The sequence below is a fragment of the Mastigoproctus giganteus genome, chromosome 6 (genome assembly GCF_048544385.1).
Source record: "Mastigoproctus giganteus isolate SK-2022 chromosome 6, ASM4854438v1, whole genome shotgun sequence".
NCBI classification, from domain to species: Eukaryota; Metazoa; Arthropoda; class Arachnida; order Uropygi; family Thelyphonidae; genus Mastigoproctus; species Mastigoproctus giganteus.
In genome coordinates, this window is record NC_143580.1 from 235,546,874 (window position 1) to 235,561,250 (window position 14,377).

Below are 14,377 nucleotides of genomic sequence, written 5' to 3' on the forward strand. Positions count from 1 at the left end.
ATTAGTGATGGTCAACCTGTACTAAATAGTTTGTCACTTCCAATTACAGAAACTGTAAAATGTTTCTATGCAGACTTGGTTAATTTCTGAAAACAAAGTCTTCAAAGTATCTTGTGCTTCCATAACTATGTCTTTAAACCTTTTCGACCAAGTCATCAGAAATTCTTTTTGCTTTATACAGTATTTCAAGAAGAATATCAATTCGCTTCTGTCTCACACTTGGTTGATGAACATAACTAGATCTAAATAAGACTCCATGGGCAAGGTGACATTTTAATGAACTTTCCCCAACTTGAAGCTAACAACCAATTGTAATATCAAATATGAGTTCTGCCTTTACTCTGTCCGAACACTTTGCTTCCTTCAGAAGGTTCTTGGCATTGAAAGAAATGTTAATTTTCTCCACCAAAACACAACTTGCATTATCTTCTACTTTCACAAATTTTTCCATGAAACCCTTTGCAACATCTACTAGCATTAGCATTAGCAGAGGCATACGATGCAAGAAAGCAAGCTTATGCAGCATCAGCAAAAAAAAACCCTCCCATTTCACCCCTCCATTCATTCCAAATGCCTGTCCAGCTCAGCCTTAAATTTATTTAGGCTGAGCTAATTAGCTTCCGCAACAAAAGATGGAAGCCTGTTCCACCAATCAACTACCCACTGACTAAAGGCAAATTTCCGCACATCTATTCTACAACTGTCTTTCCTCAATTTGAAACTGTGCCCTCTCAGATTCTTAATCTGAGCAAGAAGAAGAAGAATCCCATCAGCATTAAGCTTGCTCAACCCATTCAAGGTGTTATACACTTCAATCAGATCACCTCGCAGGTACCTACTCTCCAGGTGTTGCAATTTGCAGAACTTAAGCCTTTCTTGATAAGAGCACCCCCTTTGTTCCCCTCACCAATCTTGTTGCCCTTCTTTGTACTTGTTCTAGCAACTCTACATCTTTCCTAAAATGAGGCCTCCAGACCTGTACTCTAGGTGTGGCCTGATCATTGCCTTGTATAATGCGATAATCACCCCCCTGTCCCTGCTAGCAAAATTCCTATATATCATTGACAAGACTCCATGACCTGCCATTACATACTAGATGAGTATGTAAGAATGGCATTGGAGGAGGAGGGGTTTGAACTATCGAACAACCATCTTAGATAATAATCACAATTGGAAGTAATATTCTTAAATGCCACCAATTTTGGTTTCAACAGTATGCTTTTCATGGACTCTACAGGAGTAGTATTAGATATATAATAGTGCAAGGAAGCCACAGGCTTTTTCTGCAATAGCCAAAAAATAAAAACAATAAAATAAATACATGGAGGTTCTAATTCCTGAATGCATTTCTTGACATGACTATAGAGAATTAGAATCCAATAATTAATATAGCATTAGCAAAGGCACATGATGCAAGAAAGAAAGCTTATATAGCATCAGCCAAAAAAAAAAAAAAACCCCTTATTTCACCCATCCACTTGCTGCTCCATTCTCAAGTTATCTAGCAGTAGAAAAGTTCAGAATGAAATTTCACTACACACCTACTCTTTTTATGAAATAGATACTCCTTCAAATAAGGTTATCATGTGTTTGTACCACCAATATGAAGCAGATGGGAAATAGTGACACTAAATGTGTGCAATTCGGTACAAAAATGGGCAAGGTGAAAGATTTGTGACTTTGAATAGTTTGGATGTGGCATGGCAGTATGCACTAGACATGCCAGTACAAGTATCGCAGAAACTGCTGGTTTTTACATACAGCTGGGGCCCAATGAAGGCTGACAAGGCTTGTTCAGGATAAGAGAAAGGCTACAATCAATCAAATAAGGGTACAGAGAAGGGTTTTTGCTTTTGTAACGGTGACTACAGTCGTCTCAGAGATTTTTTAGGTTCTGTACAGTGGGACTAACTGATAATGTTACCAACAGCAAATTCTAAATGGGAAGCATTCAAGGAAGTAATTTTGGAAGCTACTAGGCTTTTTGTTCCAACTAAGAAATACTGCTCTAGGTTCAGGCCCAAATGGATGTCAGATGAACTAATGAGACTTCTGGCAGAGAAGAAAAATGCATGGGATGCACATAAATTGTCAGGTGACACAGAAGCCTATGGTAGATACAAGCTAGTCTTTAATCCAGTCACAAAGGAGGTTAGGCAAGTAAAGGCAGATTATGAAAAATCTTTGGCAAAGGATGCAAAGAAAAACAGCAAAGACTTCTTTATTTATATAAACTCTAAACTAAAAGGAAGGGGATGAATCAGATTGGTTCACTATTGATATCAATAGTTTGACTGTAGATGATCATTCTCAGATAGCTGCTGAACTAAATAAGTATTTTGTACCTACATTCACACATGAGGAGTTATTCAAGGAGGAGAGGGCCAAATATTTATCAAACTCTAACAGAGAGTTAAATGATTTTGTAATAACTGAGAGCAAAGTGGAGGATAAATTGTTGAAGTTAAAAATAAGCAAGGCACCTGGGGTGGATAGGATCTATCCAGTTATATTAAAGGAGGCAGCAAAGGAAGTAAGCGAACTCTTAGCCATAACTATAAGAGCATCCTTGGATTCGGGGGAAGTCCACGGACTGAAAATGTGCAAATGTATCTCTAATTCACAAAGGGGTACATGAGTAATTACAGATCTGTTAGTTTGACTTTTGTTCCAGGGAAAATAATGGAGTCGCTGGTTAAAGAAGCATTGCAGGATCATCTAAACAAGACAGCACTAATAATTCAGACACAGCATGGATCTGTCAAGGGGAAGTCTTGTCTGACTAATTTGATTGGATACTATGATGTGGTCACAAAGGAACTGGATACAAAAAATTATTTTGATATCATATACAGACACTTCCCAGCTTACGTAATACTGGACTGAAAAAAATTTGACTTTACATAATATTTTGCTGGCCGGTGCAAACTTAAAAAAATTCATGGAAACTTATTTTGCATCCTGTAGGAATAAATGGAGGTATCGTGAAAATCATAATATGAACCCAATAACACATTTTTTTGGTACACGTTTTTCGGTCATTCTTTCCAAGACCTTGGAAGTTAAAATTTTCACTATATAACTAAGCTATTTATCTCTCTAAAATGTCATTTTTATAATGGAAATTGCACTACACTTTATCATTATCATATGTTCAGTTATAAGAATCAATATTGAACACCTTTGTGATATTTTTCTAAAACACATTTCTGGAGGTCACTATCATAAAACAATAAAAACAATTTGCACTTCCCGGTTTATTGGGAAGTGTAAATTTGTTGTTTTCTGTTAACACAATCACTGTTTTGCTAACAGAAAATGTTGTTTTCTGTTAGCACAATCTATTATAAACAGGTATTAAACTCTATCTTATTGCATTTGTGATAATAACTGGAATTTGGTGGGTTTTTAAGTTAGGGTATTATGGCAAAATGAGTCCCCTTTCACTGAAATCTTCAATCATATAAAAAACATAAATAAATTTTCAGAATCTTCTCTTCATTCCTATTTACTTATTACAATGGTGAAGGGAAAGGGACCAATGGAAAGTGCAAGTACTAGGAAATGAAACAAACTTAATTTAAAAATGAAGATGATTAATTAAGTACGAAGCAGTCCCTCAGGATTCGGTATTGGGCCCATTGTTGTTTTGTATATTTATCAATGATATTGATGAAGGTATATCAAGCTTAATGTCAAAGTTTGCAGATGATACAAAGGTTGGCAGGGTTGTTAATAACAGTAATGATAGTATGCTGCTGCAACAGGATCTGGAAAAGTTGGGTAGATGGGCTGAGGAGTGGCAACTGAAGTTAACATTGACAAATGCAAAGTACTGCATATGGGTAGCAGTAAACCCACTGAAATGTACCAACTATATGGTACACTCAAGGTAGTGGAGAATAAAAAAGGCCTGGGGTAACTGTGCAGTCAGATATGAAGTTTTCTGAACAGTGCAGAGAGGCTGCCAGAGTAGGTCACGGGGTCTTGACAATGATATACAAGAATTTTGTGAGGAGGGATACGGAGGTGATTATCCACTTGTATAAGGCAATGGTCAGGCCATACCTTGAGTACTGTGTACAGGTCTGGAAGCCTCATTTTAGGAAGGATGTAGAGTTGCTGGAACGAATACAGAGAAGGGCAACAAGACTGGTGAAGGGAACAAAGGGATGCTCTTAAGAAGACAGGCTTAAGTTCTGAAAATTGCAACTTCCAGAGAATAGGCACCTGCGAGGCAATCTGACTGAGGTGTATAAGTCCTTGAAAAGGCTCAATGCTGATGGGATTCTGCCTCTTGCTCAGATTACAAACCTGAGGTGGGGGGTAGATTCAAACTGAGGAAAGACAGTTGTAGAAGAGATGTGTGGAAGTTTGCCTTTAGCCAGCAGGTAGTTGATTGCTGGAATAAACTTCCATCTGTTGTTGTTGTGGAAGTTGATAGCTTAAATAAATTTGAGGCAGAACTAGACAAATATTTGGAATGAATGGATCAGTGAAATGGGAATTTTTTATTTTGGCTGATGCTGTATAAACTTGCTTTCTTGCATCATGTGCCTCTACTAATGCTAATAACACCCACTATAATAGTGGTAACCAAAGAGACATTTCAGAATAAACCACTGTATACACCATACCTTGTCGTGGATAGGGTATCACAGCTGACAACAACTCCTCCTCAGAGGAGGAGGAGGAGATTGCATCGTTCAATTCAAGTCAGAATTTGAAAAAATTCTGTGGAATGCAGATTCAGATGTTGCTGAAATTAATTCAAGTGAAAATACACAGATGCAAAGAAAGTTACTTCAAAAAGGTTTCTGAATTTTCCATTAAAAATAAACAAAAGCAATTAAAAATAAATGATTAATGAAGCAACCATTCCTGGTTGTCTACCAAAATAAGAGCAAATTAATATTTAAAAGCATTTGTATATAAAATTTCAAAATTTCATAAACAAACTCATTCCACACAGCCAACCAGGAGGCCATACACTTTTGCCAAACTTACTGCTGAAAAGGTTAAGGCTAACATCTTAAGTATAATTCCAAAAAGGATCATATTTTTACTTACCTATGATAATAACAACTGTAAGAAGATTCATGAAAGGAAAAAATGATATCTGATAAACCACTGTATACATAAAGTAAGCAACTGATAATGAAAAGGCAACAGCTAGAATAGTCATTAAGGTCACAAAAAAAGATGAAGAATACATCCATAAAAGTAGGAAGATGAGTCCTACAGCTATTTCAACATAAAATGTATCATGGATTAATGAGTCATTAAAAAGTGTATATTTTAAGCCTAGATCCATAGCAACCACTTCTGTAGTACCATCAGACAATTTGATTTGTTGAAGATCTTTAAAATAGTCAAGTGCTGCTGAGCTTCGGGCAATTGGCAAAAAAATACTGGTATAGGTTAAATGAGATGTGTTGTAATTCAGGGATTTTGGGCTAAGAAAATTAATATCTGTCAAAAAATGAAGAATGTTGTAAGCTGCATCAAATTCAATGCAGTGCTTTGGAACTCCTCGACAAAGAGGTGGATCAGTGGTACAGTCATGGCTAAGCTTCATCATATGATAATATCTTGCACATGATCTCAGTAAGTACAGTACAGAAGTTACATCTTGTTCTGTAATTTCATGGCAACTAGATAAATTTTGTAACAGAGCAACATAGTTAGCCACAGACCAACTTCTGCAACAGGTGTGCCACGAAGTCTTCTCACAAAGATTTGGAAGATGTGCAGATCCTCTCAATTTGTATTCATCTAACTCACAAATAGATCTCAATCCTCTCACAGTAAATATATTTTCTGCGGATGTTGACTGAATAATGACATGGGCATAGTCACGTCCTAAAGCAAAAAATAAAAAAAATAAAATAAATAAGTGTTATGATATAACAAAAGTTATCAAAAAATCTTTAAATACAGTTATAGAGACTTAAAATTGTATACCCAAAAACTTCCACTGTATTCTGGCAAGATATCCAAATAATTAATAATTAAACAAAGGAAGACACAATACACAGATCAACTGAGCAAAAATAATAATTATATATTTTACATTTTTATTTTTCACTAGTATACATGGAGATGAGATTTATTTTTTTTTTTAAGAAAACAAACCTCTCTATCTCAACATAGTCATAATCTGCTCACTCAATAGCAAAATTAAATATTAAAATGCAATATCACAATATTCAGGTTAACTAACATTTCTCAATAACAAACTCAAAACCAAGTTAAAGGCAAGCTAGTCAAAATTGTGAATCAATTCTTCCTTGTGGAATACTAATAAGTAAATCTTCAGCCACTGTCAAATCAAATGATTAAGCAGAGAAATCCTTCTTGCACTGTAGAAACTTCAAAAAATTAATTCAAAGCAAATATTAACATTACCTTTATGTCAGTTGACCCATAACTAACATTCCTCTTGCTTATGTGTATTTAGGAAAGTGTGAATGTCAATTTAACAGAATATGTAAATGGAATGTGTAAATAGAATTTGGTGCAGGCATTCTATTTACACATTTTATTTACATATTATACTAAATTCTACTTACAAATTCTGCCAAATTATATTCACCAAACTTCTATTTGCATTTTCTACCTGAATTTTATTCTCCGTTAAATTTTTATTATTATTTTTTTTACACTGTAAACGCCTAGTTTCTAATTTTATTTCCACTTTAATTCACCTTAATTTATTTTATATAACATACACTTGGGACCACCTCATCCATACTTTGTGAGAGTTATACTGCTTTTCCCTTTTGATCCCACTTGGTTTCTTAAATTTTCTCTCTTCCACAGTTATGGACAAGTATAGAAACACAGTCCTTGATACATCATCAGGTGTAGTTCCCTGATGAAATACCTGATCATGTATCAATATTTACTTCAGCTAACATCAGATTTTATTGAATGTGTATTTGCTCTACCCCCACCCCCTTTTTTCGACTTATAGCCAAATTTGCCCACACATATCTGATTCTAGCTACTATGACTGATGCAGTCATAAAAGTATTGGTAAGGGTATCCACGTGTTTGCAACTCCGCTGAATGAGAAGTTCTTTAGCCATATTTAGCCGCCTGATTGAATATTTTTTACATTGAATTATTTCTGTAAGTAGCTTATAGACCTAGTAAGGATCGTTAGTTTATTCTGAATTGAGACAGCGAGATTTGAAAGTTAATTAATACTTAAGTGTCCGTATATTTACCGTTCGTAACTTTCCCGCCTTTGTGATACGATAGTTATATACCGTACTAGATAGCGTTAGTTGAACTTCGTTAGCAGTTAAATTGTACTTTTAAATAAATACATATAACGACTTAGATTACAAACGTAATATAATTAATTATATTTAACATAATTAATAACATAATTAATTATAATTAATTAATAAATTAATAGAATCATGACTCAGACCAGAGCAGCAAAGCACAAGGCTCAAGCTAATAGAAGTGCTGTGGCTCAGAGCAGAACTGAGGGCGGCAGTTGTCCTCTGACTCACAGCCTTATAAAATGCACTGTTTGCTTGATGTTTGCAGAGCAATTGGGTACGGGACATGATACTGCCATGGGGGATGTCTTTGTGTGTGCGCGATGCAAGGAGTGTATCGATATCAGGCAACAATTCAGCGTTCTTGTGGGCCTATATGAGAGCTTGAAGGACAGGGTGGATGCCCTCGAAGAAATTAAATTGAGAGGCCCATCAAGCTATCAGCTGCCCACATCAATGCCAGAGCTTGCACTTGGGCATCACATGACACAGAGGCAACCCCCAAGGCAGAATGCACTGGTCCAGAAGGAACTAGTACTTGTTGGTGACTCTATTGTCAGGGAAACGGGGAACATGCTTTGTAAAAAGGATAGGTGGAACAGGACCAGGGTATGTCTGCCAGGGGCAAAGGTTGATGACGTTGTAGAGCGAATATCATCTTTTAAGGGCACAAAAGGTGATATAGTTGTACACGTTGGCACTAATGATATCAAGAGTAGGAAACCGGCAGAATTACTTAACAAGTACAGGTCACTGTTGAACAAAAGCCGAGAATTAGGGTTGAATTTGAAAGTGTCTGCAATTCTGCCCAGACACGATAGGAGGGAGTATATGATGAGAGCCTTGTCGATCAATTCGGCCCTGGAAAGACTGTGCACGGCTCAAGGGGTAGAATTTTTTTCAGCCTGGACTGTACTTGTTAACAGGAGAGATTGCTTCTACAGGGAGGGGATACACTTAAATAGAAAGGGTGCAAGAATATTTGCTGATGCTATCGAGGCAGTGTTAGGTGGGTCGGAAAACTGCTAGCTTGGGGGAAGACAAAGAAAAATAGATTGACAGTAGCCACTGGCAGAGGTGAAAGAGATTCTTGCACTGCTTCTATTAGAATGAGCAGAAGCCTGAAAAACAAGATGCATGATATTTCAGAGACTGCTGGGAGCCATTGCAGTACAAGTAAACACATGGGTTGTGTTAGGGTAGCTAAGAATAGAAACAGGTGCAGGTATACTTGCGTTACACCAATGCTAGGAGTTTAGTAAATAAATTTGATGAATTTGAGGTATTTGAGGAATTTGAGAACAATCAAATCAAGAGTAATACTCTTGATTTGATTATCAGAAGTGATTCTTCATGCATTAAGAATCTGCAGATAAATGAACCACTAGGTGGCAGTGATCACAGTGTGCTGAAGTGGGATTTACTCAAAGAGGTAACTACCATTAGGGGTAAAGGGAAGGGTTATTGCTTCCGTAAAGGCGACTACGATGGACTGAGACAGTATTTAAATTCTATACAGTGGGACCAACTGATGATGTTACCAACAGCAAATTCAAAATGGGAAGTATTCAAAGAACTTATCTTGGAAGCTACTAGGCTTTACATACCAACTAAGAAATATTGTTCAAGGTTTAAGCCAAAATGGATGTCAGATGAACTAATGAGGCATATGGCAGAGAAGAAAAATGCATGGGATATTTACAAATTAACACATTACACAGAAGCCTATGATAGATACAAGTTGATATGCAACCAAGTTACAAAGGAGGTTAGGCAGGCGAAGGCAGATTACGAGAAATCCTTGGCAAGGGATGCAAAGAAAAACAGCAAAGAGTTCTTTACTTACGTAAACTCTAGAAGGAAGGGGATGAATCAGATTGGTCCACTTGATATTGATGGGTCAACTGTTGATGATCCTGCTCAGGTAGCTAACAAACTAAATGAATATTTTGCATCGACATTCACACATGAGGAGTTATTATATAACTCCTCATGCGAGGGGAATGCCAGAGGTGTATTCAACTCTAGCAGTAAGCTACAGAATCTTGAAATAACTGGGAGTAAAGTGGAGGAGAAACTGTTGAAGATAAACACAAGAAAGGCACCCCGGGGTGGATGGGATCTATCCAGTTATATTAAAGGAGGCAGCAAAGGAAGTAAGCAAACCCTTAGCCATAATTATGAGAGCTTCCTTGGACTCAGGGGAGGTACCCATAGACTGGAAATGTGAAAATGTGACCCCAATTCACAAAGGAGGATCAAAGGCTGACACAAGTAATTTCCTGACACAGGAAAATTAATGGAGGCACTGGTTAAAGAAGCACTGCAGGATCATTTAGACAAGACTTCAGTTATAGCTCGGACACAGCATGGCTTTGTTAAGGGGAAGTCTTGCCTGACCAATTTGATTGGATACTATGATGCAGTCACAAAAGAACTGGATGCAGGGAATAGCTTTGATATTATATACTTGGATCTTAGAAACTCTTTTGATACTGTTGCACATGGAAGACTGCTACACAAATTCCAGCAGTGTGACATTGGAGGCAAATTGCTGCTATGGATAAAGGGGTGGTTGAGGGGGAGAAGACAGAGAGTGGTAATCAATGGACACTGCTCATTGTGGACTAATATTATTAGTGGAGTCCCTCAGGGCTCAGTGTTGGGTCCATTATTGTTTTCTGTATTCATCAATGATATTGATGATGGTATATCAAGCTTAATGTCCAAGTTTGCAGACGATACAAAGGTTGGCAGGGTTGTCAAGGACACTACTGATCCTGTTGCAGCAGCATAGTGTCGGTAGTGTCCTTGGCAGGGTTGTCAAGGACACTACTGACACTATGCTGCTGCAACAGGATCTGGAAAGGTTGAACAGATGGGCTGAGAGGTGGCAAATGAAGTTTAACATTGACAAATGTAAAGTACTACACATGGGAAACAGCAACCCCAGAGCAACGTATCAACTCTGTGGTACTACACTGACAGTGGTAGAGAATGAAAGGGACCTGGGGGTGGTTGTGCAGGCAGATATGAAGTTTTCTGAGCAGTGCAGACGGGCTGTAAGAGTAGCTCATGGAGTATTGTCAATGATATACAGGAATTTTTCCAGCAGGGATAAGGAGGTGATTATTCCCTTGTATAAGGCAATGGTCAGGCCACATCTAGAGTACTGTATACAGGTCTGGAGGCCTCATTTCAAGAAGGATGTAGAGCTGCTGGAACGAGTACAGAGAAGGGCAACAAGATTAGTGAATGGAACAAAGGGGTTCTCTTATGAAGAAAGGCTTAAGTTTTGCAAATAACAGTGTCTGGAGACTAGGCACCAGCGAGGTGATCTGATAGAGGTGTATAAAGCTTTGAATGGTTTGAGCATGCTCAATGCTGATGGGATTCTTCCTCTAGCTCAGAATAATCACCTGAGAGGGCATAAATTCAAATTGAGGAAAGACAGATGTAGGATAGACGTGCGGAAATTTGCCTTTGGCCAGCGGGTGGTTGGTTGGTGGAACAGACTTCCATCCCTTGTAGTGGAGGTTGATAGCCTAAATAAGTTTAAGGCTCAGCTGGACAGGTATTCTGAACGAACAGAGGGGTGAAGTGGGGTTTTTTTTTTTTTTTTTTTTGGCTGATGCTGCATAAGCTTGCTTTCTTGCATCAAATGCCTCTACTAATGCTAATGCTAATGCTAATACTATTACTTTTAATTTAATAATTTTGACTTAATCATTTTTACTTTACAGGTCACCCTCTCTAATTGGTTTTACAATTCAGCTTTTACCTAATTCAATATAACGCAAAGGATATTCACATTCTTTCTTCCTTTTTCACACCTACAATTTCTCATTTTTCTGCTATCCTTTTCCTATTAGCTTTTGGCATTTTGTGTCTTTTACACTTAACTGGCTTATTAATTCACACACACACACACACGTGTGTGTGTGTGTGTGTGTGTGTGTGTGTGTGTGTGTGTGTGTGTGTGTGTGTGTGATATTTTATATATATATATAAAATATCTTTAATGAATATTTTTATATTTAAAGTGGAGAAAACACATCTTTAGAAATTATGACCAATGTAACTAGGCCAGTAGTTCCCAAGCCAAGTGCATTACCCATATGGAAGCACACATCTTTTTAGGGCAGGGGGAGATGTGTTGTTTCATTTCAATATATGAGATTAAATTTATTGAAGTATATTTCTATTTCCAAGTGCAAATGTGCTTATTTGCACTTGGAAATAGAATCCTGTATCTGGAAGGTATGAAATTTTTAAAATATTTTAGAGGGGCATACAAGGAAAAAATTTGGTAACCTACGAATTAGTTCAAGGAATATATACATATAATTAGATATACTTACTTGGTTCATTACAGAAGAAATTATTACCAACAGGTAAAAATTTATGTTGCTGATGTCCTATAGATAACTCCTGAAGTGTTGAAATTTCATCATCTTTCCTTCTGTTTGGCAAAATAGCTGCACCTTGTTCCTCATTCCTCAGCTCTGGCCAAGGACTTTCAAAATCGGATGAAATACTAGAGTGATTTTCATTATGACTCAGTTCTTCAACTTCTACTACTCTTTGTTTTATTATGATTTGGTCACTAAAATTCCCTTTATTAGAATTCTGTACATTGTTATCAGTTTTTACTGGATATATTGTAAGTGGACCATGCCAGTTGAAACTCTTCAGCAAGTTATCCCATGCGGTAGCCCTCAAAGCCAGTGATGTACCACGTGGCTCAAAACCCTAAAAAATGAGAATATATATAAAATGCCATTTACAAAGTTTATAGATACCATTTTATTGAACATCCACATGCACACAGGGAAAAAATTAATACAGACCCCAAACAGTTTTGGGGCTGGATAGTGAAACATTTACAACTTAAAAACTGAATAATAATACATTTAGGGCTGCAAACAAAAGTAGATTTTTTATTCTGTTTCTTTATTATTTTCAAAGGAATAAAAGAAAGAACGAAGAATCTTGAAATGTGAAATCTTATTGGTATTAGTATTAGTAGCAGCAAATGATGCAAGAAAACAAGCTTGAACAGCATTTTTTATTTTTTTTGCAAAAAAAAAAAAAAATGCTGTTAAGCCTATCTAAATACTTACCTATCCTCCTCCGATAGTTGTATAGTTCTTCCTTGAATTTATTTAAGCTAACCACTTCCATAACAACGGATGAAAGTTTGTTTCAGCGATCAACCATCCACTGGCTAAAGGCAAACTTCAGCACATCTATTCTGCAATTTTTCTTCCTCAAATTGAATTTATATTAACAAGAGAAAGAATACCATCAGCACTGAGCTTGCTCAATCCATTCAAAGCCTTCAACACTTCATTCAGATCACTTTGCAGATGCCTAGTCTCCAGATCCTCCAATTTGCACAACTGAAGCCTTTTGTAATAAGAGCATCCCTTTGTTCCCCCTCTACAATTTCACTGCCCTTCTCTGTACCCAATCCAACAGCTCTATATCCTTACTAAATTGAGGCCTCCAGACCTGTATGCAGTACAAAAAACATGGTCTGACCATTACCTTGGTTATTGATTATTCCATTTCATACAATGGAATAATCACCTTATATCTGCTAGAAAAATTACTGTATATCATTGCTATGGATTACTGCTACCCATATGCAGTACTTCACATTTTAAATTCTGTACAGTGAGATCAACTGACGATGTTACCAACAGTAAATTCTAAGTGGGAAGCATTCAAGGAATTAATTGTGGAAGCTACTAAAAGTTTCATACCTATTAAGAAATATTGTTCAAGGTTTAGGCCTAAATGGTTATCAAATGAACTAATGAGACTCATGACAGAGAAGAAAAATGCATGGGATGCATATAAATTATCAACCGACACAGAAGCCTATGACAGATATAAGGTAGTCTGTAATCAGGTCACAAAGGAGGTCAGGCAGGCGAAGGCAGATTACAAGAAATCTTTGGTACAGGAAAACAGCAAGGATTTCTTTACTTATATAAATTCTAAAAGGAAGGGGATGAATCTGATTGGTCCACTTGATATCAATGGTTCGACTGTTGATGATCCTGCTCAGATAGCAAACAAACTGAATGATTATTTTGCATGTACATTCACACATGAGGAGTTATTAAGGTTTGAAAATGGCAGAAGGTTATCAAATTGTAGCAGGGTGCTTAATGATTTTGTAATAACTGAGAGCAAAGTGGAGGAGAAATTGTTGAAGTTAAACATAAGAAAGGCACTTGGGGTGGATGGGATCTATCCAGTTATATTAAAGGAGGCGGCAAAGAAACTAAGCAAACCCTTAGCCATAATTTTGAGAACATCCTTGGACTCGGGGGAGGTCCCCACGGACTGGAGATGTGCAAATGTATCCCCAATTCACAAAGGGGGATCGAAGGGTGACACGAGTAATTACAGACCAGTTAGTTTAACTTCTGTTCCGGGTAAAATAATGGAGTCACTGGTTAAAGATGCATTGCAGGATCGTCTAGACAAGACTGCAGCAATAATTCAGACACAGCATGGGTTTATTAAGGGAAAGTCTTGTCGGACAAATTTGATAGGATATTATGATGTGGTTACAAAGGAACTGGATGCAAAAAATAATTTTGATATCATATATTTGGATTTCAGGAAAGCTTTTGACACTGTTGTGCATGGAAAACTATTGTACAAATTGGAGCAGAATGGTATTAAGGGTAAGTTGCAACAATGGATAAAAGGATGGTTGAGTGGGAGAAGACAGAGGGTGGTAATTAATGGGTGCTGCTCTTCGTGGACTAATGTTATTAGTGGAGTCCCACAGGGTATGGTGTTGGGTCCTCTGTTGTTTTGTATATTTATCAATGATATTGATGAAGGTATATCAGGCTTAGTGTCGAAGTTTGCAGATGATACAAAGGTTGGCAGGGTTGTTAATGACAGTAATGGCAGTGTGCTACTGCAACAGGATCTATATAATTTGGGCAGATGGGCTAAGAAGTGGCAACTGAAGTTTAAACTTGACAAATGCAAAGTACTGCATATGGGTAGAAGTAACCCCAGAGAACCGTACCAACGGTGTGATACTACACTTA

At 37.1% G+C, this 14,377-nt stretch overlaps 1 protein-coding gene across 2 annotated transcripts in view; it reads right to left on the reverse strand.

Annotated features, from left to right (window-relative positions):
* Positions 1-14,377, reverse strand: part of LOC150085100 (protein dispatched homolog 1-like) — a 135,897-nt gene that overhangs the window by 31,365 nt on the left and 90,155 nt on the right. For both annotated transcript variants that reach the window (XM_090375774.1, XM_090375773.1), the window contains exons 4-5: positions 11,657-12,047; positions 5,071-5,862 (exon numbers count right to left, since the gene is read on the reverse strand). In XM_090375774.1, coding sequence (XP_090231900.1) covers positions 5,071-5,862; positions 11,657-12,047 — 1,183 coding nt within the window. The remainder of the gene's footprint in view (positions 1-5,070; positions 5,863-11,656; positions 12,048-14,377) is intronic.